The sequence below is a fragment of the Trichosurus vulpecula genome, chromosome 4 (genome assembly GCF_011100635.1).
Source record: "Trichosurus vulpecula isolate mTriVul1 chromosome 4, mTriVul1.pri, whole genome shotgun sequence".
Classification (NCBI taxonomy): Eukaryota; Metazoa; Chordata; class Mammalia; order Diprotodontia; family Phalangeridae; genus Trichosurus; species Trichosurus vulpecula.
In genome coordinates, this window is record NC_050576.1 from 183,268,301 (window position 1) to 183,289,637 (window position 21,337).

General features: G+C 44.3%; 1 protein-coding gene across 1 annotated transcript; it reads left to right on the forward strand.

The window, feature by feature from the left end:
• The first annotated feature begins 13,921 nt into the window (after nucleotides 1–13,921).
• Nucleotides 13,922–18,800, forward strand: LOC118846300 (keratin, type I cuticular Ha6-like). The gene is given in 8 exon segments (XM_036754672.1): nucleotides 13,922–14,044; nucleotides 14,046–14,549; nucleotides 15,147–15,229; nucleotides 15,875–16,031; nucleotides 16,958–17,119; nucleotides 17,208–17,333; nucleotides 17,501–17,721; nucleotides 18,374–18,800. Coding segments are annotated over 8 exon segments (1,554 nt in total). The 3' UTR covers nucleotides 18,552–18,800.
• Nucleotides 18,801–21,337: the final 2,537 nt, after the last annotated feature.

Genomic DNA, 21,337 nt, shown 5'->3' on the forward strand with positions numbered 1-21,337 from the left:
ATCTGCCCAGGCTTTGGCCCCCTCCCCTCTCCATCAGTCACCCCACATGAGAAGTCAAGAGGAATGAAAAATCATAAGCTTCTGACGAGCAAGCACCTGCTCAGCCCACCCAGCTCCCTCCACTAGCTGTCCCTGGTCACTCACCAGAGGAGGGCTAAAGATGATGGATGGCTCTTCTCTCTTCATCAGCTGCTTCTCCCATCTCATTGTGATGTTCCCTTTCAGGGAAGGGGAGGGTATTCTTCCACATCTCTTTCTCTTTCTCTATCTCTCTCATGTCTCATGAAATGAAAGTAATTCAATAAAGGTTTCCCTGCTGTTTCTGCAAACGAATTTTTGATATCGATCTGGTTTTTGGAGTCTGAATTGCCCGAAGCACTCATTACATGCTTATTCTGCCTGGAATGGCATTGCATACTTAGCCTGTTGGAGCAGATCCTGGGGAATGTGATTCTACCTCATTCCCTTCCTTTCATTGAACTTAGGCAAATGATTTCCATTCTTTGGACCTCAGTTTCTTTCTCCGTAAGATGATGGGATGAGATTAAATGATCTCTGAGGTCCTTGTCAGTACTAAATACTCTGATCCCATGGATTAGGTTTCTATTCTTGAACCCAGGATAAGAAAGTCAATCTCAACTTAGTCCCTCCAGTGTCCTTGATAGGTTTTTATTGCCTCAGAGTTGACGCTCAGAGCTTAGAGCAGTTTTTGGTCCCTGTTCTCTAGGCAAGTGGCAAGGGATCTGTCTATAAAACAAGACTATAATGAAACAAGAATGACTTTCTGGTGGCTGTCACTACAGCAGGGCATGCCAGTATGGACTAGTGAGGAAAGACCCCTTCCCCTTGCCCCCTGTCCCCCAAGCTGGATTGTCTTTAGAATGTCCCTAGAGTGTCCAAGTCACTGTCGTGAGACGGGCCCCTCAACACCAAGGCAAGACAATATCCTACTTTTCATGAGCTACTTTGCAATAATCAGGGTGTGGTCAGGAATCTCACGTGAGCTTGCTATGAAATGCAACTCTACCTGAGAGCCAAGGGGCATGGGCCCAAAGGAGGATCCCATTCCATCTTGGAGAACAGACAGGGAGAAGAAAACACTTGGGAGTAGCCAAGGCTTCACTCCATCAACTGGGAGCCCTTAGGACAGGGAGCGGGATCTCCAGAGATGTCTCTGTCAATAACCACCCTCTCTTGCCAGTTTCACTCACCAGGTTTGCTTATAAATGAGCAGGTTCCTTTCTGACCAGGTGCTCAGACAGCTAGAGGGAGGAGACTGCGTTTCAGGCCAGTTTGGCTTTGGAGTTTTTGTCTTCACCAGCCCCAGGTTTCCCTGTAGTTTCCTGAGGATAGGGGTGATGGGTCCATTACTTGGATTCTTGGGAGAAAGGCCCAACTGTGTAGACTCTACCATTCCCATAAATCCTCTCTCTTCTCCTTCCTTATTTCCTTCCTTTGCCAGTACAGCCACATAGTTCATTTCTCAGCAGTACTGCCCATAGGTATTAGGAAACTAGTATCTTCCCTGAGAATTAACACAAGAGATCCCCTACAGAAAGTACCAAGCAAGAATAAGAGAGGAAAGACTCTGGAATTCTCAGATAAGACTGGGAAGGAGACATATTACACTGTTAGTTCCTTGAGAGCAGGGACTATGTTTGCCTTTCTTCATCTTCCCAGCATTGAGCACATTGCCCGGCACACAGTAGGTACCTAAGAAATCCTTGTTGTGTTGACATTCTCTGACAGGTACCTGCAGGAGCATAGAGCTGGGAGGGACCTTAGAGACCCCTCATTTTATGGAGAATCATGCCCTTGATCCCAAAGAAGTAAAAGGATTTTCCCAAGGTAACATGGCTAGGAAGCAACAGAAATGGGTCCTCTGACTCCTAGTTTTGGAGTTCTTTCCATTATGTCCACACTGCCTCTTTTATGCCTAGATTCCTTTGAGGACCCGAAGAAATACAAGCCAGGGGCTGAAGGAACAACAGACCAGTCCCAGCCCTAAATGTTTGGTTGGTCTATATAGTCAGGGTGGGGTGGTACACAGGCCAAATATCTGAGGTTATTAAGAAGGTAAGAGTAAAGAAACATTAGAGGAGTCTGTCCTAGGGAAATGTGGGCTGTGAGACACAAGGGAGCAGAAATATATTGAGTTAAGGTGTCCCAATACCCATGAGGCCACTAGGTGGCACCATAGTGCACAGAGCACCAGTGTCTCTTCCTAAGACTCCTCTTCCTAAATTCAAATCTGTCCTCAGATACTTACTAGCTGTGTGACCCTGGGCAAGTCATTTACCCCTGTGTGGCTCAGTTTCCTTATCTGTAAAATGAGCTGGAAAAGAAAATGGCAAACCACTCCCATACTTCTGCCAAGAAAACAACCCCAAATGGGGTCACAAAGAGTCAGATACAACTGAACAACAATACCAAGGTGTCCTGGAGGCTGGAAAGAGTGAGACTACTTGACTGCTGCCTTATTCCTGTCTTCCTTACTTCAAAATACCAGTGGATCTGTGATCTCATCAATGTGGGTACTCCTTCTAAGAGGCAGTTTCCACCCCACCCACACCTGCCCATCTGGTGTGACTCTTCTACATGGCCTCCCAGAAGTTCTCCATAAGTTTGCTCTGAGTAAAGTACAGCCTCCTCCCTGGCGCCCCACCTTGGACCAGAGACTATACCCCTTCCTTGGTCCTCCCTCCACACCTCCACACCTCAAGACTGCAGGGCCAGCTGTAGTCCTGCAGGGGCCAACTGAAAAACAAATCTTCAGCTACAGGAATGCTGAGGGTGAGGAGGGAAGGCTCTGGGCTCCCCAGTCCTGATTTCTCCAGAGCCCATTCCTACCCTCTTGTCTTGTCTTAGATGAGGCAGGCCTGGAGAGTAACAACTGAATGGGATTCCTTCCTTCTCTCTGAAGCAATCTGGGCCCAATGGTCCCACCATCTAAGAAATCCCTGAAATGCTTGGGGGAAATCATAGAAGAAGGTGCTCTTCTAGGGCACACAGTGAGGGTGCCAGAACTCCCCTTTTCCACCAAAATATTTCTCCCCAGGTGAAGTCTGGTAATAACAAACACCATGATGTAGCTAGAATCTATATAGCACTTGAAGGTTTGTACATGTAACATGTAGTCTCAGTTATTATCCTTACTTTACAGCAGACCTGCACAACCTGTTTTACAGATAAGGAAAATGAGGCAGACAGAGGTTAAGTGAATTGCCAAGGGTCACAGCTAGTAAATGTCTGACATAAGATTTGGACTCAGGTGTCCAGGGCTAACACCCTCTCCACTATTTCATCTAGGAGAAAGACCATCGGATTTGGCCTGAAATCCTGGATCTGCTGCCTGTGTGATGTTGGCAAGAAATTTCTCCTCTCTGGGTCTCATTTTCCTCATCCATAGAATGAAGGGATGGACTAGATAATCTATAAAGTCTCTTTTGGTAATAAATCTTATGTGTACACCTGATGGACCCTTTAAGAGGAAAACTAGTAGTCACTGATGGATGCCATGTATTCTCAGAGGGAAGGGTTGAATAAAGGACAGATGGGACCAGAAAAGGACCAAGTCTGAAGGCTCTTTCTTAAAATACCCTTGTAGTAGCAGTCCCATGGAAAATTCCTGCAAGTTTCAGCCTTTATTTCTGTCCTCAGACTTCTGTGTGTCATCTTCTTATGCCTCATTTTATCTGCCTTCTGTGTATGTGTCTTCTCTGCCTGATAAAGGCATTTGTGAACTCTCCTTGGAAGCTGTGAAAGCTAAGTCTCTTTCTGAATGAACTTTCCATTTTGAGAGATAATGATGTTCACATTCGTTTTGGAGCTGAAATTCATCCCATGTCATCCATGTCTATTTTCATTCTGCGTGCTTCATACGTTTACCCTCTTACTTTCAAAGGAGAACCTGTGAGAGTGAGTTGATGGGCATAATTTTTCAAGACAGTCTTTTTGTTGTTGGTGTTGTTCAGTTGTGTCTGACTCTTTGTGACCCCATTTGGGGTTTTCTTAACAAAGACACTAGAGTGGTTTGCTATTTCTTTCTCCAGCTCATTTTACAGATGAGAAAACTGAGGCAAACAGGGTTAAATGACTTTCCCAGGGTCACACAGCTAGTAAGTGTCTGAGCCAAGATTTTAACCTGGGAAGATGAGTCTTCCTGACTGCAGGCCAGGATCTCTATCCATAGTGCCACTTACCCGCCTCCTCCTTTTATGTATGTCCTAACAAATGGCTTTATTTTAAAAATTTTAAAGTTTGTTTTACTGATGTGTTTTATCTTTACCTCGGACATTCTCCTTCTCACCATAATGAATCCTTTCTTTGGACAAAGGAAAACAATTAAACAACATTAGACACAGAGGCCTTGTGCATCCAGTATCCTGTACTAGTAGTTCTTTACCTCTCTCCCACAAGGAAGAAGATCTATTTCATTATCATTTCTCTAGAACCTTTATTGATTTATTAAACTTAACCATTTTAATCATTGCCTCCATACTTCTCTCGGTTCTGCTTATTGTGCTCTGTATCTGTTAATAGATGTTTCTCCTCATTTCTCTGAATTCCTCATATTCCTCATTTCTTATTGCACAATAACATTCCATTATAGTCACAAACCATATTTTGTTTCAGTTGTTCTCCAGTTGCTGGGCAGGTGCTTTGTTTCCCATTCTTTGCTGCCACAAAGACTGCTGCTATGAACAACTCTGTCTTTGACTCCCTTGGAGACGTATGCCCAGTGGTGAGATTGCTGGGTAACACAGTCACTTTTCTTACAGAATTTCAAATGGAAATGCAGACCTTTTAGACCGCTTTACAGACTCACAAAAAATGTATCAGTTTGTCTACTTGCAGTCCCTTCAACATTGACTATTCCTATTTTTTCTTTCTGTATTTTTAAAACAATATGGATATATTTTGTATTTATACATTCATTTCTAAATATATCTCCCCTTACCCTCATAAGGGCAGCTAGGTGGCACAGTGGATAAAGTGTCAGACCTGTAGTCAGGAAGACTTACCCTTCTGAATTAAAATCCACTCTCAGATACTTCCTAGCTGTGTGACCCTGAGCAAGTCACTTAATGCTGTTTGCCTCAGTTTCCTCATCTGTGAAATGAGCTGGAGAAGGAAAGAGCAAACCACTTCAGTATCTTTGCCAAGAAAACCCCAAATGGGGTCATGGAGAGTCAGACAGAACGACAACAAAAAGAGACACAGGTTAAAGAGAATGAACAAAGCACTTCACCCAAACTGATCAATACATCAGCTGAGTCTGATGGAAAAGCTAATGTTCCGCATCCAAAGTCACCCCTCCCCCCACCACAAAGTGGGCAAGCAGGTGCATTTTCTCATTTCTCTTCGACAGTGAAAATTAGTCATCCTAATTATACAGTATTCAGGCTTTTTTGTTATTTCCATTTTCATTGCTATAGTTATTGTGAATATTATCTTCCTGACTTTATTTTACTCTGCATCTGTTCATATAGATCTTCCCATGCATCTTTACATCCTTCACATTGATCATTTCTTACAGTTCATGCAGTGATTCTATCATACAAACACTCCACAATTTGAGTTCAGATCTGGCCTCAGACACTAGCTGTGCGAGCCCTGGGCAAGCCACCTAAATGCTGCCTGCCTCAGTTTCCCCAAATGGGAATCATGATAGAACTTACCTCCCAGGGTTGTCATGAGTATCAATAAGGTAATGTTTATAAAGTGCTCAGCACAGTACCTGGCACAGAGTAGGCATTTAATAAATGCTTGTTCCCTTCCCTTCCAAGTCCACCCCCATTTTGTTGTTGTTCAGTTGTGTCTGACTCTTTCTGACCTCATTTGAGGCTTTCTTGGCAAAGATACTGCAGTGGTTTGTCATTTCCTTCTCCAGCCCATTTTACAGATGAGGAAACTGGGACAAATAGAGGTAAGTGACTTGTCCAGGGTCACACAGCCTGATTTGAACTCAGGAAGAGGAGTCTTCCTGATTCTGGGTCTAGCCCTATCCACTCATCACCTGGCTGCCCCTAGTATCCCCCATCATCTATCGTTTATTTCCTATTCTTTGCTATCACGAACATGAACAGTCCTGCTAGAAATGTTCTGGTGTAAATGCGACCTTTCTTCCTGTCTTTAACATCTTTGGCTTGGCACGATTGATCTCACTTTAGGGACACCCAGCTGTGTGATTCCGGGCAGGTCCCTTAACCTCTTTCCTCATCTGAGCCTCAGTTTCCTCATCTGTAAGACAAGAAAGTTAGACTAGAAGTCCTTTCTGGTACCTTCCAGCTCTGAATCTATGATCTTCTGATCTTTCTTCTTCAGTCCTAGTGATTTGATGGCAGGAGTGCTATTAGGACCTGAGTCCAAATCGTGAATGCTACTTACAACCTGTGAGCCCTTGGGAACTTAACCTTCTTGGGACTCAGTTTCCTCTCCTGAAAAATGAAGGGGTTGGATTAGATAGCCTCTAAGGTCCCTTCCTGTTCTAAACCTGATCACTGAATGGACTTCCATGGGTAGCAGTCACAGTGAAGAGAAGGGAGACCTCTGTGAAACTTTTCTTGTGAGCCTGGACTTTAAATTTACATCCAGGGATGTGCTGGTAAACGTTTAACTGAAAAAAAAAAGGATGAACACACACACACACACACTTCTAAGTTTAATCTGTACTGACACTTTCTTAAGTCTAGACAACCAGCAAAGCAATGAATCAAGCCCTGATTTGTAGAGTGTTGATTTCTGAGGTGCAAACACTCACACTAAACATTTAGCAGGGGCCTCTGGGGAGCGGGCCCTAGCTGGCTCCATTGTACCCCTGCTTACATCCCTCCCATTCGACTCTCCTGAAGCGTTTGAGGGAAGGTGGGAGGGTGGGTGGGCATTACTGAAACTGGTTCAGGAACCTGCAGGGGCTTACTATTTTGGGAAGTTGGCCTAGGGTGGCTATTAACTCTTCTGGCTTGTTTTTATGAATGACCTTAATAACACTGAAGCTTCTATGATGCCTTTCATCTGGGCCTCTCATATCATTTGAAAGTAAAATTCCTGGCTTAAAAATGGTAATTATAGTCTGTAGCCATCTTATTTGGTTTCTAGGCAAGCTAATGTTGGTTGGAAGATGGACAGACAGGCTGCATCCCACCCTCAGTAAACTCCTGTTAATGAGGTTAACCAAAGGAGGAAGATTCGAAGTGGTGCCTGAATCAAAGGGGACCAGCTGATTGAAAGCTGTGGCCTTCTCATGGCAGTCTGGCCTGGTTTTACATCTTTCAAAACCACAGGTTCCCCAAGCACATTAGTGAGAGAAATGAGAGCTGAGGAGTATGTGAGTCCATAAAATCTGGGTGGGGGGGGAGAAGGTGGGGAATAAAGTAATGAATAGGCCCCAGGCTGAAAGACAGATGGGAGAGTGTTGGAGAGAGAGAGAGAAGGGCAGGTAGGGGTGATCTTGTAAGGGAGAAGTCCGTGGCATCTCCCAAGGCAAGAGATAGGACAGCATCAGAGGAGGAACCTGGAGGCTAGGAAGGGAAGAAAAATGGAGAGGTGGGTAAGAATGGTGTATGGGGCTCAAGTGTCTGAGGATTTTCCTAAGCAAGAGAGGCAGGTTGGAGCTGGAGCCTGAAATGATGGAAGAGTCACCAGCCTGCCAAAGGAGGTTGAGATGTAAGTAAATCCACTTAGCTTGTGTGCTTACGTGAGCATGTGAGAATGTGTGTGTGTGTGTGTGTGTGGTGTGTGTGTGTGTGTGTGTGTGTGTGTGTGTGTGTGTGTGTGTATGGTATGTATATGTGTGTGTGGTGTGTGTGTGTGTGTGTGTGTGTTTGATGTGTGTGTGTGTGTATGGTATGTGTGTGTGTGTGTGTGGTGTGTGTGTGTGTGTGTGGTGTGTGGTGTGTGCGTTGAAGCTACTAGCACTGGGAGAGGATTTCGGGGAATAGGAAGACATACAAAAGATGCCAGAGTTTGCTTCCAAGGTCCCTTCTAGCTCTAGATTATGATCCTAGGAAACCTAGACTTCCCATAATGCCCATGAGCACATTTACTTATTTCGTCAGTGCTCCCACGTTTTTATATGCTTCATTTGTTGGGTACAGATTCTACATAAGCAATGGAAACCCATGGAGACCATGAAGTGTGGACAAGGGTGAAAGTCCATGGATTAGAGATAGGCCTGACTTCTCTTGCCCTAAGGAAGGCAAGCATCTGAGCTATTCACTCGAGGAAGCCAGAATCACGGCAGGCCATGGAGATTGGTCAGGAAGAGAGTTGGGAATATGGGGAAGGATGGGGAGGTAAAGCCTCCAGAAACATCAGCGTGCTGTGAATTGGATTCAGTGGGTGAGAAGAAGGCAAGAAGGTTTAATTGTGGAGAAAAAAAAGGAATGTTGCCTAATGGAAAGACTCCTACCTGGAATGGGAATCAGAGAATCTGAGTTTGAATCCTAGCTCTCTTACTGTCCTTCATTTACTTTATATGACCTTGGACAAGTTACTTCACCTCCATGGGCCTCAGTTTCTCCATTTGTAAAATAATGGGGTCAGACCAGATGCTCTCCCAGGTTCTTGCCAGCCCTGTGAATGATCAAAGATCATTTGGCCTGGTGGATAGGGAGCTGGACTTGGCCTCAGGAAGACCTGTTTCACTCACTTGCTAGCCGAGTGATCCTGGGCAAGTCACTTACACTGTCTGAGCCTCGTTTTCTTTATCTGTACGATGGGAACATTAAGAGTAGCTACCTCCTGGGGTGTTGTGAGAAACAAACAAAATAATGTATTTCAAATATTTGACAAATCCTAAGGCACTGAATAAGCAGAAGGTATTATTTTAGGCCAAAAAGAACAATTTATGGAGTCTGAAACATAAATCCTCAGGACCATGGCATGGATGAGGAAAGAGCAGCTGTGTTCTGTAAGAGAAACGCAGCTGAATGGGGCATAAAGCAAAGGGAGGACTTTTCTGTGGTCTAGAGGGATGATTTGAGACCCAGAGGAACTCATGACTCAGGTGGATAAGGAACTGGATCCATGCTTGAGTGTGGACAAAGGTAGCCATGGAATAGCAACGTATGTTTTGAACTGCATAATAGGTTAGTCTAAACAAGACAAGCCCACAAGAATCTGTTTTGGAATGAATGGAAGCCTGATAGTAGCATCTTGGATCATAGGATTATACGTGTAGACCTAGAGATTCTTAAGCTTTTTGTGTGTTGTGGACCCCTTGACCCCAAGTTAAAAACCCTGACTCAGTCTAACCCTCTCATTTTGCAGATGAAGACACTGAAGCTTGAGGAACATAAGTAATTTACCCAAGGTCATACGGGTTGTAGGCATCAGAGGTGAGATATCAACTTGGGTCCTCTAACCCAAACCAGTGTTCTTTCTACTACACCTTGCTGCCTTTCTGTATTGAAGGAATTATCCAAAATATTTGCTTCTGGGAAATGATTTATTAAATAATCCTCAGAACATGTATCCATTAGGAGGTAATTGAGGGCATCCAATACCATAGTTTGCTCAGGGTGGGATACCCAACACCTCTGTACTTTAGCTTTGGGCCCTATTATTCTTCGTCAAGGATTCTTGAAACATAGAAATGGAAATCAAGAGACTGGAGAATTTGTTTTCTCTCTAGGCTCATGGTGACAAACTAAAGAAGGACCTCTGGTCCCTGCTTGGCATAAGCCATCCAAATCTTGAACAGAATGAAAAGTCTTGGGATCCCCAGGAACCTTCAGATGGAGGTCCTCAGACTAGGAGGAGAAGGAATTTGAAAATATGCTAGCCAACACTTTCTATGAAAGGTTTAGCCTTTACAGGGAGTCTGGATAAAGTCCAGGTTTAACTTATGGATGAGAATACTGGTCTTTTAAGCCAGGCATTTTTAGTTAAAATCCTGCTGGGGCTGAACTGTGGGAGAAGTTTCGTGTAGTGGGAGAAGTATAGTGTAGTGGATATGGCTTTGCACTTCAGAAAGACCTGGATTCAAATCCCACCTAACATGACTAGTGATGTGACCCTGGGTAATCATGTCACCTCTCTATGCTTCAAGTTTCCTCACCAGTAAAATAAAGGGATTGGGATAGATGACTTCTAAGGTCCCTTCTACCTCTAAATATTTGTCTGTCCCATAAACCTGATTCTTTGGATATGGAGTGGAAGGGTTAACTCTGGCTTCTCTTGTTCCCATGAACAGGAAGTTTGTTATGAAGGAAAGCCGCTGACCCCTTTATTGGTCCTTCCTGGGTGGGGAGCTGAGTAGCTTTAGTGAGACACCCACGGGACAGGTTAGGTGTGCCCATCATAGCCCTTGAGTAATGCCTGAGAGAAGCTTATAAAACTCTTTAAAAGAGTTGGGAAATTACAACTTGAAAGACATACATATGCCATAAAAACTTCCCTTGCGAACTATATCTAGGTTGTGAGCATTTGCAAATGATTTTTTAGAAAGCATCTCTAAATCTCATCTTGATTTCTCAAGCCAAGTTGAATTTTTCTTCCTCCTCCCAGCTTTTCCTTTCCCCTTCCACCTCTGCCTGGCAGCTTTTCTTTTGACCAAGTAGGGCAATTCCTCCCCTCATACTGTTCTTGGGATCTGGCTTTGAAGAGAGTACCAGCCCTGAGACTAATGGGGCCAGTCCATGCTAGTTTAGACCCCCTGGATCCAGACTGCTGAATGTCCCTGGGAGAGCAGTGCATGCTTTCATCACAGATGTTCATGTCCATCTAGTCCAAATTGAACCTGAATCGAAATTCTTTCTACAGCATGCCTGACAAATGACCACCCACCCTTTGCTCTAAGACCTCCAAGGAGGGAGAATTCACCATCTCAAGGTAGCCCATTTTATTTTTGGAAAACTTTAAAAGTGAGGACTGTAGGGCAGATGGGTGGCACATTGGATAGAGCTCCAGACCTAGAGTCAGTAAGTCCTGGGTTCAAATATGGCCTCAGAGACTTACTAGCTGTATGACTCTGGGTAAGTCACTTTACCCTGTTTGCCTCAGTTTCCACATCTATAGAATAAGCTGGAGAAGGAAATGGCAAACCAGTGTCTTTGCTAAGAAAACCCCAAATGGGGTCATGAGGAGTATGACACAACTGAAATGGATTCATTAACAACCATGACGCTGAGGAAGCTATTCTTAATCTTAAGTAGAAATCTGCCTCTTTGTGATTTCCAACCGTTTCTCCTAGTTCTGCCCTCTAGGGCCCAGCAAAATGAATCAAATCCTTGTAGTTGCTGGCCCTTCAGATACTTGAAGTTTTCTTTTATTAAGTTTTCTTTTATCCAAGCTAAACATCCCCAGGTCTCCAGCTGATCCTCAAATAACGTGCTCGGAGTGATCTTCACCATCCTACTTATCATCCTTGGTATACTTTTTAGCTTATCCATGTCCTTCCTATGATGTGGCATCTAGAACTGAACATGGTACTGTGCAGATGTGTTCTGACCGGATGTGGTCAGGAAAGGAGGGCTCCACAGTTGGCTCTCTCTTAGAGATTCTACCTGCCCTTCAGTGGCCAGTCAATAAACATTTACTAAGTGCCTACAATGTACAAGGCACTGTGCTAAGGGCTGGAGATGTTGTTGTTGTCGAGTTGTTTCAGTCACATTCAACTCATTGTGACCCTATTTGGGGTTTTCTTGGCAAAGATACTGGAATGATTTGCCATTTCCTTCTCCAGATCATTTTACAGATGAGGAAACTGAGGCAAACAAGGTTAAATAACCTGCCCAGGGTCACATAGCTAAGTGTTTGAGGCCACATTTGAACTCAGGAAGATGAGTCTTCCTGATTTCAGGCCCAGCACTCTATCCCCTGCACCACCTAGCTGCCCAGGGGGAGAAGGTACCAGGCAGATGGGGGAGAGGGTCATGGCTGAGGCTGGTGGGAAATGAAGAATTGGCTCCCATTAAGAGTAATGGCTACAGTCATGACTGGGCAAAGAGGGAGTGCTCAGGAACCCAGAAAACCCTGCTGTTTTTCTGATTCGTGGATATTAATGCTTGATATGTATGGATGATCGGTTGATCCATATAACCCCTTTCCCTCCTTTCCCCAACCTGTTAAGCCATGATCCCTATCCCTTCAAAGCTATGACTGGGTTTATGCACATGGACAGACTTTCCAATGGTCACAATGGGAAATTAGAAGACAATTGGATCATGGGTAATAATAATAATAAAAATTCATTTGTACAATAATCCTGTGAGGTAAGTAGTGCAAACATCAACCATTACCTCTTCACAGATGAGAAGACAGAAGTATCAGAGTTTGGTTCAGAGTCACACAGATAATAGGGCAGCTGGGTGGCCCAGTGGATAGAGCACCAGGCCTGGGGTCAAGAAGACTCATCTTCCCAAATGCAAACCTGCACTCAGACACTTATCATCTGTGTGATCCTGGGCAAGTCACTTAACCCTGTTTGCCTCAGTTTCCTCATCTGCAAAATGAGCTGGAGAAGGAAATTGCAAATTACTCCTCTATCTTTGCCAAGAAAACCCCAAATGGGGTCAGAAGAATCGGACATGACTGAACAACATTAACAGCACTACACAGATAATGTGTAGAGTCAGGATTTGAGTATCTGCCTCCAAGCCCAGTACTCTACCCACTGTACCACATTGCCTCTAAAAGTAATAGTGGTTGGCATTGGTATAACACTTTATAGGGGACAAATCACTTTACGTAAATTATTTCATTTGATATTCTTTTGAGCTAGGTAGTACAAGTGTTCAGTCAATTAATTAATCAGCATTTCTTAAACCCCTACTATGGACTAGGTCCTTCGGACATACAGACAAAAAAATGAAACAGCCTTCCCTCTGTCTCTATTAGGCATTCGGGGTTAAGTGACTTGCCCGAGCTCACACAGCTAGTAAGTGTCACGTATCTGAGGCTGTATCTGAACTCAGGTCCTCCTGACTCCAGGGCCAGTATTCAATCCACTGTGTGACCTAGCTGCCCCACAACCCCTACTCTCAAAGGAGCTTACCTCCCATGGAGGAGACAACATGCACACACATATCCACATATAGAATAAATGCAAGTAAAAAATGGTGCAAATACAGAATAAATGCAAAGAAGGCAGTTTGGGAGGGAGAGAACCAGCAGTTGAGAGACTCAAGAAGACATCGTGTATCTTGGAGGAAGTAAGGAATTCTTTGTGGTGGAGGTGAGGAGACGGTGCATTTCAGGCATGGGAATGGTTAGGGCAAAAGCCTGGATCGAAGATGGAGCACCGTGGGTGACAACAAAGAGAAGCCCAGTTTGATTATATTGAAGAGTGAGGGAAAGAGAATCATGTATAATGACATTGGAAGGCTAGATTAGAGCCAAGCTGTGAAAAGCTCTAAAAGGAGTTCTATCCATTCTATCTTGATGCCTCTAAAAACAGTAATCATAATAACAATACCAGGCATTAATATAGCACAATGAGGTTTGAAAAGTGCTTTTTACATGTATCAACCCATTTGAGCCTCACAACAACTGTGTGAGATAGGCACATGCATTACTACACCCATTTCACATATGAGAAAACTAAGGCTCAAATAGCTAGTAAATGACAGAGCTGGGTTTTTTTTTTTTACAAATAGTCTTTCTGGCTCTAAACTCAACTCTCTACCTGCTATACCTCACTACCTTGCTATACCTCACTACCTCCCCTATGCCATTTTGGGGAAGGTGAGACAATGATGGAGTCCATTGAGGATTTCTCAGGGATGGCAGGAGCCAAGTGTGTTAGCCCATAAAGGCACTCCCTATTAAAGGATCTGATGTAAGGACTCCTTGAAGCTGCAATAAAAATCATATTCCACTAAGGAATGATAGCCACCCAGAGTCCTGACTTAGCAAACCAAACCCAACACTTTTTATGAGACTAGGAATCCCGGATAGTTATCAGAATCACATACTAATGAGATTAACCTTCCAAAATGGGACTAAAGTTTCCCAAGAGAAGACAATTTGCCAACATGCCAACACCCAACAGAAAGTGTATATAAGTGCTCTCTGGAGGAAGGAGAATTCAGAAGTTGGGCTTTCTAACTAAACTGCAGTTTTTCCCTCCTAACATCATGACTTCCCAAATCTGCACTCCAACATTTTCCACTGGATCTTTCAGGGGAGTCTGTGGCACCAGTGGTGGCTTCTCTCGGGTCTCCTCTGCTCGCTCTCTGGGCTCTTGTAGGGTTCCAAGTCTTTCTTATGGGGTTGGTGGTGGTGGTTCAGTTTCCTCTCTTAAGCTGGGCTCTTCTGGCCTGGGGAGCTATCTGCTCAACACCTACCTTTCCAATGGATACTACACCTCTGGCTTTGGTGGGAATGGCTTTCGGGCTGGCGAAGGAGTTTTCAATGGCAATGAGAAGGAGACCATGCAATTCTTGAATGAGCGCCTGGCCAACTACCTGGAGAGGGTGCGCCAATTGGAGCAGGAAAACTCAGAGCTGGAGAAGAGGATCCAGGAGGGGTATGAGCCTCAGATCCTATACATTTCCCTGGATTATCAGTCCTACTTCAAGACCATTGAGGATATCCAGCAGAAGGTAACAGACAAAAGCAATTCTAATTGCTAAATGGCCATGTGCCATGATGGAGCCTTTTTCTCTGTATGGGGCATGCTGGGAGCTGGATTCTATCCTTCCAGATAGAGTTAGAGGAAAACCCGAGCTTAGCACAAGTGCTTGGGCATGGTAGGTGGTTAATAAGTGTTTGTTGTAAGGGGCTCTACCTCCCAGATAATCTCATTGGTTTTTTTTTTTTCATTTTTAATTTCCTTGCATTCTATTTGTATCTCCAGTGCCTAGCCCAGTGCCTGGTTCCTAATAGGCACTTATTAAATTCTCGATTGATTGATTGGGTCCTATCATTGAGTAGCATCCACACTGAATGTAGACTAGGCGGTATCTGACTCGGGGTTGACCTTGAGGACTACTGAAGAGTGACCAAAGCTGATGTGCTCATCTCAAAGGTGTCTGTCTCTTTTCTCAGTGTCTCAGAGGAGGGTTCAGGGCTGGATCAGCTAAAGACCCAAGGAGAAGTAGACTATGATCTGAAAGATGGTCTTAACTCTGTTGGCCTGTTCCCTCTCAAGAGTGCTTGGTTAGGAACTTTTTCCTTTGCCCTGACTTCTTGCTTTCTAGATCCTGTTGACCAAGGCTGAAAATGCCAGGCTGGTTCTGCAGATTGATAATGCCAAACTGGCTGCTGATGACTTCAGAACCAAGTGAGTGGGACTCAATGGGAAACAACCCTCACCTCTTGCTTCACCCTTCATGCCTTCATGCCTTGGACAACTAGTAGATTGAAAAAAAGACTGTACTCAGATTTCCTCTGGCTAGCATGAACCCCACTACCACCTCTCACCCTCTTCAAGGACTTACAGATTTACAAAGTAGGAAACACTAAGACCTTTTGGGAAAGGGATGGAGAAAAGGAAGTACTATCTCCCTTTTAGTCTAGAGAGAAAAGTTACATGAAAACTATAGTGGTATTTTTATGTTCGAATCAGACTTTAGATGAAGGACAATGGGAGGGGACTCCTTACATTGGCTAGAGACAGCTGTGGTGTTGTGGATGGATAGTCTATCTGGGAACCAGCAAAAACCTGGGTTTGAGCTCTGCCCCGAACACATTCCGGCTATGTGATTCTGGGCAAATCCCATTTACCTCTTGGTCCTCTAGGTAGCTCTTTAAGACCCTAAGTTGTAGAGGTGCTGCTGACCTATATTGACAGAGGGAGTTTACTCACCTTGAAGTTCTCTCTATCAATGAAGTCACAGACCTATTCCCTTTTCCCTTGTGGTCTAACTATTTCTTGGGCCTGGCATGCAATAGTCACTTAATAAATACGCATTGAATTGCATTGTAGGTATGAGACTGAGCTGTCCCTGCGGCAGCTGGTTGAGGCTGACATCAATGGCCTTCGCAAGATCTTAGATGAGCTGACCCTGTTGAAGGCTGACCTGGAGATGCAGCTGGAGTCCCTGAAGGAGGAGTTGCTCTGTCTCAAGAAGAACCACGAGGAGGTTAGAAAAGAGCTGAAGCCAGAATGAAGGGATTTGGGCCTTCAACAGCCTTAGGGATTCTTAACCTGAGGTCGAGAGAGAAATTTCAGAGACTCTGGGAACCTGGATGGGAAGAAAAAGTTAGACCTTTAGTTTTACTAATCTCTAACAACAAATGTGATTCTGAGAAGGGTTCCATAGACTTCACCAGACTTCCAGGACTATATCACCTCTGAAGGTCCCTTTGGGCTCCAACATCTTATGATTCTAGATAGGAAGAGGGAGTTGTAGTTTCATTAACATAGGGCCCTTCCAATGAGGAACTTCCTTATCCAAAGCAGGCAGGTATGTCCTCTGCAGTTCATAGTCATAGAAACCTTTTAGTACACTGAGAGGTTAACATTAAATGACTATTAGATTGTGAACTCCTCAAGAGCAGGAATTATCTTTTGTCTCTCTTTGTAGCCCCAGAGCTTAGCACAGTGCCTGGCAGATAGTAGATACTTATTAAATACTGACTGACTGATCAGGGTAACAGACAGTGTGTATCAGAATTGGGACTTTAATAATAATAATACTAGCTAACATTTATGCAGCACTTACTATGTGCCAGGCATTGTGCTAAGTGCCTTACAATTATGATCTTACTTGATTGTCACAATGACCCTGTGAGGTACTGAGGCAAATGGGTTAAGTGACTTGCCCAGGGTCATATAGTTAATAAGTATCTGAGGCCAGATTTAAACTCAGGTCTTCCTGACTTCAGATCCAGTGCCCTTATCTACGACACCACCTGGATGCTCCTAAAGTTGAACCTAAGTCCCCCAGATTTCAGTGATTCTAAGCTTCCCTCTGAGGGGGGGGGGGGCATCATATTCCTGTTTGGATCATGGAGTGGAGATGGCTAGGCTTAGGAATTTGAACTAATTGGTCTCTGCTCATCATAGGAAGTCAGCATTCTTCGAAGTCAGCTTGGGGACAGGCTCAATGTTGAGGTGGATGCCGCCCCACCTGTGGACCTCAACAAAATCTTGAATGACATGAGATGCCAATATGAGGCCCTGGTGGAGAATAACCGCAGAGATGTGGAGAACTGGTTCACCACCCAGGTGGGTACCCAGGGGGAGACGAGCGGAGAGATTTTTCAAGGGCTGTTGTCCCTCCTGACCATGCCCTGATGCCTTGTGTCTATTTTAGACAGAGGAATTGAACCAACAAGTGGTGTCTAGTTCTGAACAGCTCCAGTGCTGCCAGACAGAGATCATCGAGCTGAAACGCAATGTCAATGCCCTGGAGATTGAGCTGCAGACCCAGCACAGCATGGTGAGCAGCCTGGACCAGAATTCCTAGGAAACAACCCATAACCTTCTCAGTGACCACTGAGTTTCTAGCCTTTCTCCGGGGGCTTCCCGATGAAAAAGAGGCTTAACATAAAGAGGCTTAACAATCTAGAATGAAACAAATGAGATTTCCTTATCTTCTCTTTGCAGCGAAATTCCCTGGAATCCACTTTGGCAGAAACTGAGGCCCGCTATGGTTCACAGCTGGCCCAGCTACAGTGCCTGATTGGCAATGTGGAGGCTCAGCTGGCAGAGATCCGCTGTGACCTAGAACGGCAGAACCAAGAGTATCAGGTCCTCTTGGATGTCAAGGCCCGGCTGGAGTCGGAGATCTCCACATACTGCCGTCTGCTGGAAGGAGAGGACTGCAAGTAAGTGTGTGTTCCAGGGTACTGGCAAGGCCAAGCTCATGGGTAGGAGCAGTAGCTAGAAATTCTGGTACTCAGGGCAGGCTGGTAAACCCTCAATACTACTTACTCCTTGCTCATGATCCCTGAAAGGAGGATGAGGAAAAAGAAGGTAGCAGCAGGCATGCAAATACTGTGAAAGGATCCTAGGCCTAGGGAAAGAATATGAAACAGGAAGAAGTATGCCCATGGGTGTTAGTGCCCTGGGAAAAGGTCCAGTTGTCCTATCCTAGTTACAGCACTGAGCCTAATGAAACCCAATCCCCAATAAATGAGACAATGAGCGAGTTCAATTAATGAGATACTTTCTGAGCAAGTCACAAAGGAATGGATTCAAAGATCTTGAGGCTTCTTCAAGAAATCTGGGGTTTTATACTTTACAAAGGAAAAAAAAAATTATTCCGTATATACAGTACTATGGATCCTTTAACAATCTTTTCCACCAGCCCCAATACATACAGCTTCTTATAGGAGAAGAAAGCAGCTATAACCTAAAAACTCATTCTGGCCATTTTCTCTGTTACTAATCTCTCAGTTTTTGTTCCTTTCATTTTACCCGAATCTTGACCAAGTTCCTGGTTGTGAAATTCACCTTCCAATGGCTCTGTTTTCTCAGGCTTCCTGCCCACCCTTGTGCCACAGAGTGCAAGCCTATGGTCCGCGTGCCCTGCCCACCAAGCATCCCCTGCAACACAGGCTCCCAGGTCAGCACTCAGATCCGAACCATCACCGAGGAGATCAAAGATGGGAAAGTCATTTCTTCCAGAGAGCATGTCCAACAGCGGCCCCTGTAAGCATCCAGGCTGTCTCAGCCTGGCACAGAGCAGGGAGGAAACCTCAAATTCATCATGTTGCTGAAACTCTGTCTAATGAATGCCTTATCACAAGGAGTTCTGTCCCAGGCCTAGCAAGTTATGTTTGTGTTTTTTTTTTTTTTCCTTATAAGATGTCTCTTTTATCATGTTTCCAGCTTCGACATCTTTTCAACTGTAAGCAAGCTCCTTTGACAACTTCTCCAATAAATCTTGTTCTTTTGGCACAGCAAACCTGGTTCTGGAGATTTCTATTCATTTCCCCACACTCCCTGGGGCTATGAGACAATGAAACACTTATCTATGTGGAAAGGTGGGGTGGGAGCTTCATTAGGAATTTCCTGCCTCTTTCTCTGACTTGAGTCAATTCAACAAACATTCATTAAGTGTTTAGTAAGTTAGGGTACAGTTGGGATAGATACTGAGCCAGAAATGAAAACAATGCCTGCCCACAGTGGCTTTGCACTCTACTAACTTAGGGTTGTTGAATGTCAGGTTGAAAAGGGCCTAGGTTAATTAGTCAGACAATAAACATTTTAAAGCACCTGCTATGCTATATTCTCTGCACTGTGCTAAGCCTTGGGAATGTAAACAGAAGCAAAAGATAGTCTGCCCTCAGACAGTTTTTAATCTAATGGGGGAGACAATATGTAAACAAACCTATACAAACAAGCTATATACAGGATAAATAAGAAATAGTTAAGAAAGGGAAGGCACTAGAATTCAGAGGCGTTGGGAAAAGCTTCCTGTAGAAGATGGAATTTTTTATTTTTTGTTGGGACTTAAAGGAAACCAGAAAAGTCAATAGAAAATGAGGAAGGACAGAGTTTCAGGCATGGGGGACAGCCAGAGAAAATGCCCAGAGCTGAGAGATGGACAGTCTGTTTCTGGAACAGCCAGGCCATTGTCACTGGATCAAAGAGTATGGGGTAGAGAGGAAGGTAAAAGAAATTCGGAAAGGTAGGAGGTGACTAGGTTGTGAAGGGATTTGAATGCCAAACAGAATATTTTGTATTTGTTCTGTCGACCTTAAAATGCTTGGTTAAAGGAGGTAAAGAAACTAGACAATATGTAAATTCATATTGTTTATTCCCTTAAAGCTAGCGAAGCTAGCGAACTTGTACATACAAGGAGCCAGAGCATAATTTCTGACTATCTGAACAAGACAATGAGAAGGCATAAATACATTTGAGAACAGTCCCAACTCAGCATGTCTCCATGTATGTTTAATCACAGTATAAGAAAAGAATGTCTTAATTGGATAGGTTTGCAAAAGCAATAAGATAAGAGAGTTGACAAAGTGTCAATGGAAATTATGATCCAGGACATCTGTATTTTCTTTACCATTAACATACCATAACATAGTATATGTTTATAAAATATTAAGATAAGAAAAGTCCCATTATTCAAGATAGTGTTTTGGATTAAGGGTCATCAACAGAAGGAAGAATGCTTTTAAGTCGGTCCCATCTGGGCTTGTTGACACAGGAAGAGGTATTCTCTCAGAGAACAAAGAAGCTGTTAGGTCCAGGCTCTTCTTCTGATTGACTAGTTTAGGCTCTGGCCCTTATTGAAGTTATTAAATTGATATTAAATGATTATCAGTTCCTCGAGGTGGTAGGGAACCACTACATTTTATTAAATGAGGTGTGTGTGTATGTGTGTGTGTGTGTGTGTGTGTGTGTGTGAGAGAGAGAGAGAGAGAGAGAGAGAGAGAGAGAGAGAGAGAGAGAGAGATGGTCAGACCCATATTTTAGGAAGATCACTTTAGTGGCTGAATGGAGGATGGATTGGAGTAGGGAGAGACTTGAGGCAGCAGACCCTCCAACAGGTTACTGCAGTAATCAAGGTGTGAGGCTATGAGGGCCTGTGCCAGTGTGGTGGCAGTGAATGAGACAGAAGGGGGTGTATTCCGCAGATGTCACAAAGGTGAAATCAACAGGCCTTAGTAATAGATTCAGTATGGAAGAGATGGTGAGAGATGGTGAGGAGTTCAGGATGACTCCCTAGGTTGGTAGCCTGAAGGCCTGGGAGGACGGTGCTGCCCTCTAGGGTGATAAAGAAGGGGAGAGGGTTTAGGTGGGGGGATAATGAATTTTGGTTTTGGACATGTTGAGGCTACCATTTAGTTCCACCCTCATTTTAGAGAGAAGAGGAGGGAAGGAAATAATAAGCAGCACCAGGCACTAGGCTTAGCACTTTACAAATAACGTCTCATTTGATCCTCACAACAACCTTGTGAGGTGGGTGCTGATATGATCCCCATTTTTTGGTTGAGGCAACTGAGGCGGATGGGCCCAGGATCATACAGTTAGTCAGAGTCTGAGGCAGAACTCTTTGAACTCAAGTCTCCCTGACTCCAGACCCAGAGCTCTATCCATTGTACCACCTGGCTGCCTTAATTTTATAGGAGGGGAAACTGAGGCCCAGAAAAGGGGAATGACTTGTCCGTGGTCACACTATTAATAAATGTCAGAGTTGGAATTCAAACCCAGGTCTCCCGATTCCAATCCATTGCCTTTTTGCCACGACCCTGATGGTGGCAGAATCGAGGCTCTTTTTGTCTGACTCTTCTGTCTAATTATCTCCCTACTGCACCAAGCTGGTTCTGGAGTATGAGGTTTGACAGAAATGCTGTGTTTATGGAATAGATGTGACAACAGTCTCTTCAGTGCTGGATTTCAGTTTTCCTGGACCTTTTCCCCATGACCTCTTCTCCTTTAGAGTATCACCCCGTTCATCTTCCCTATTTGTCAGGGCCCTGCTCC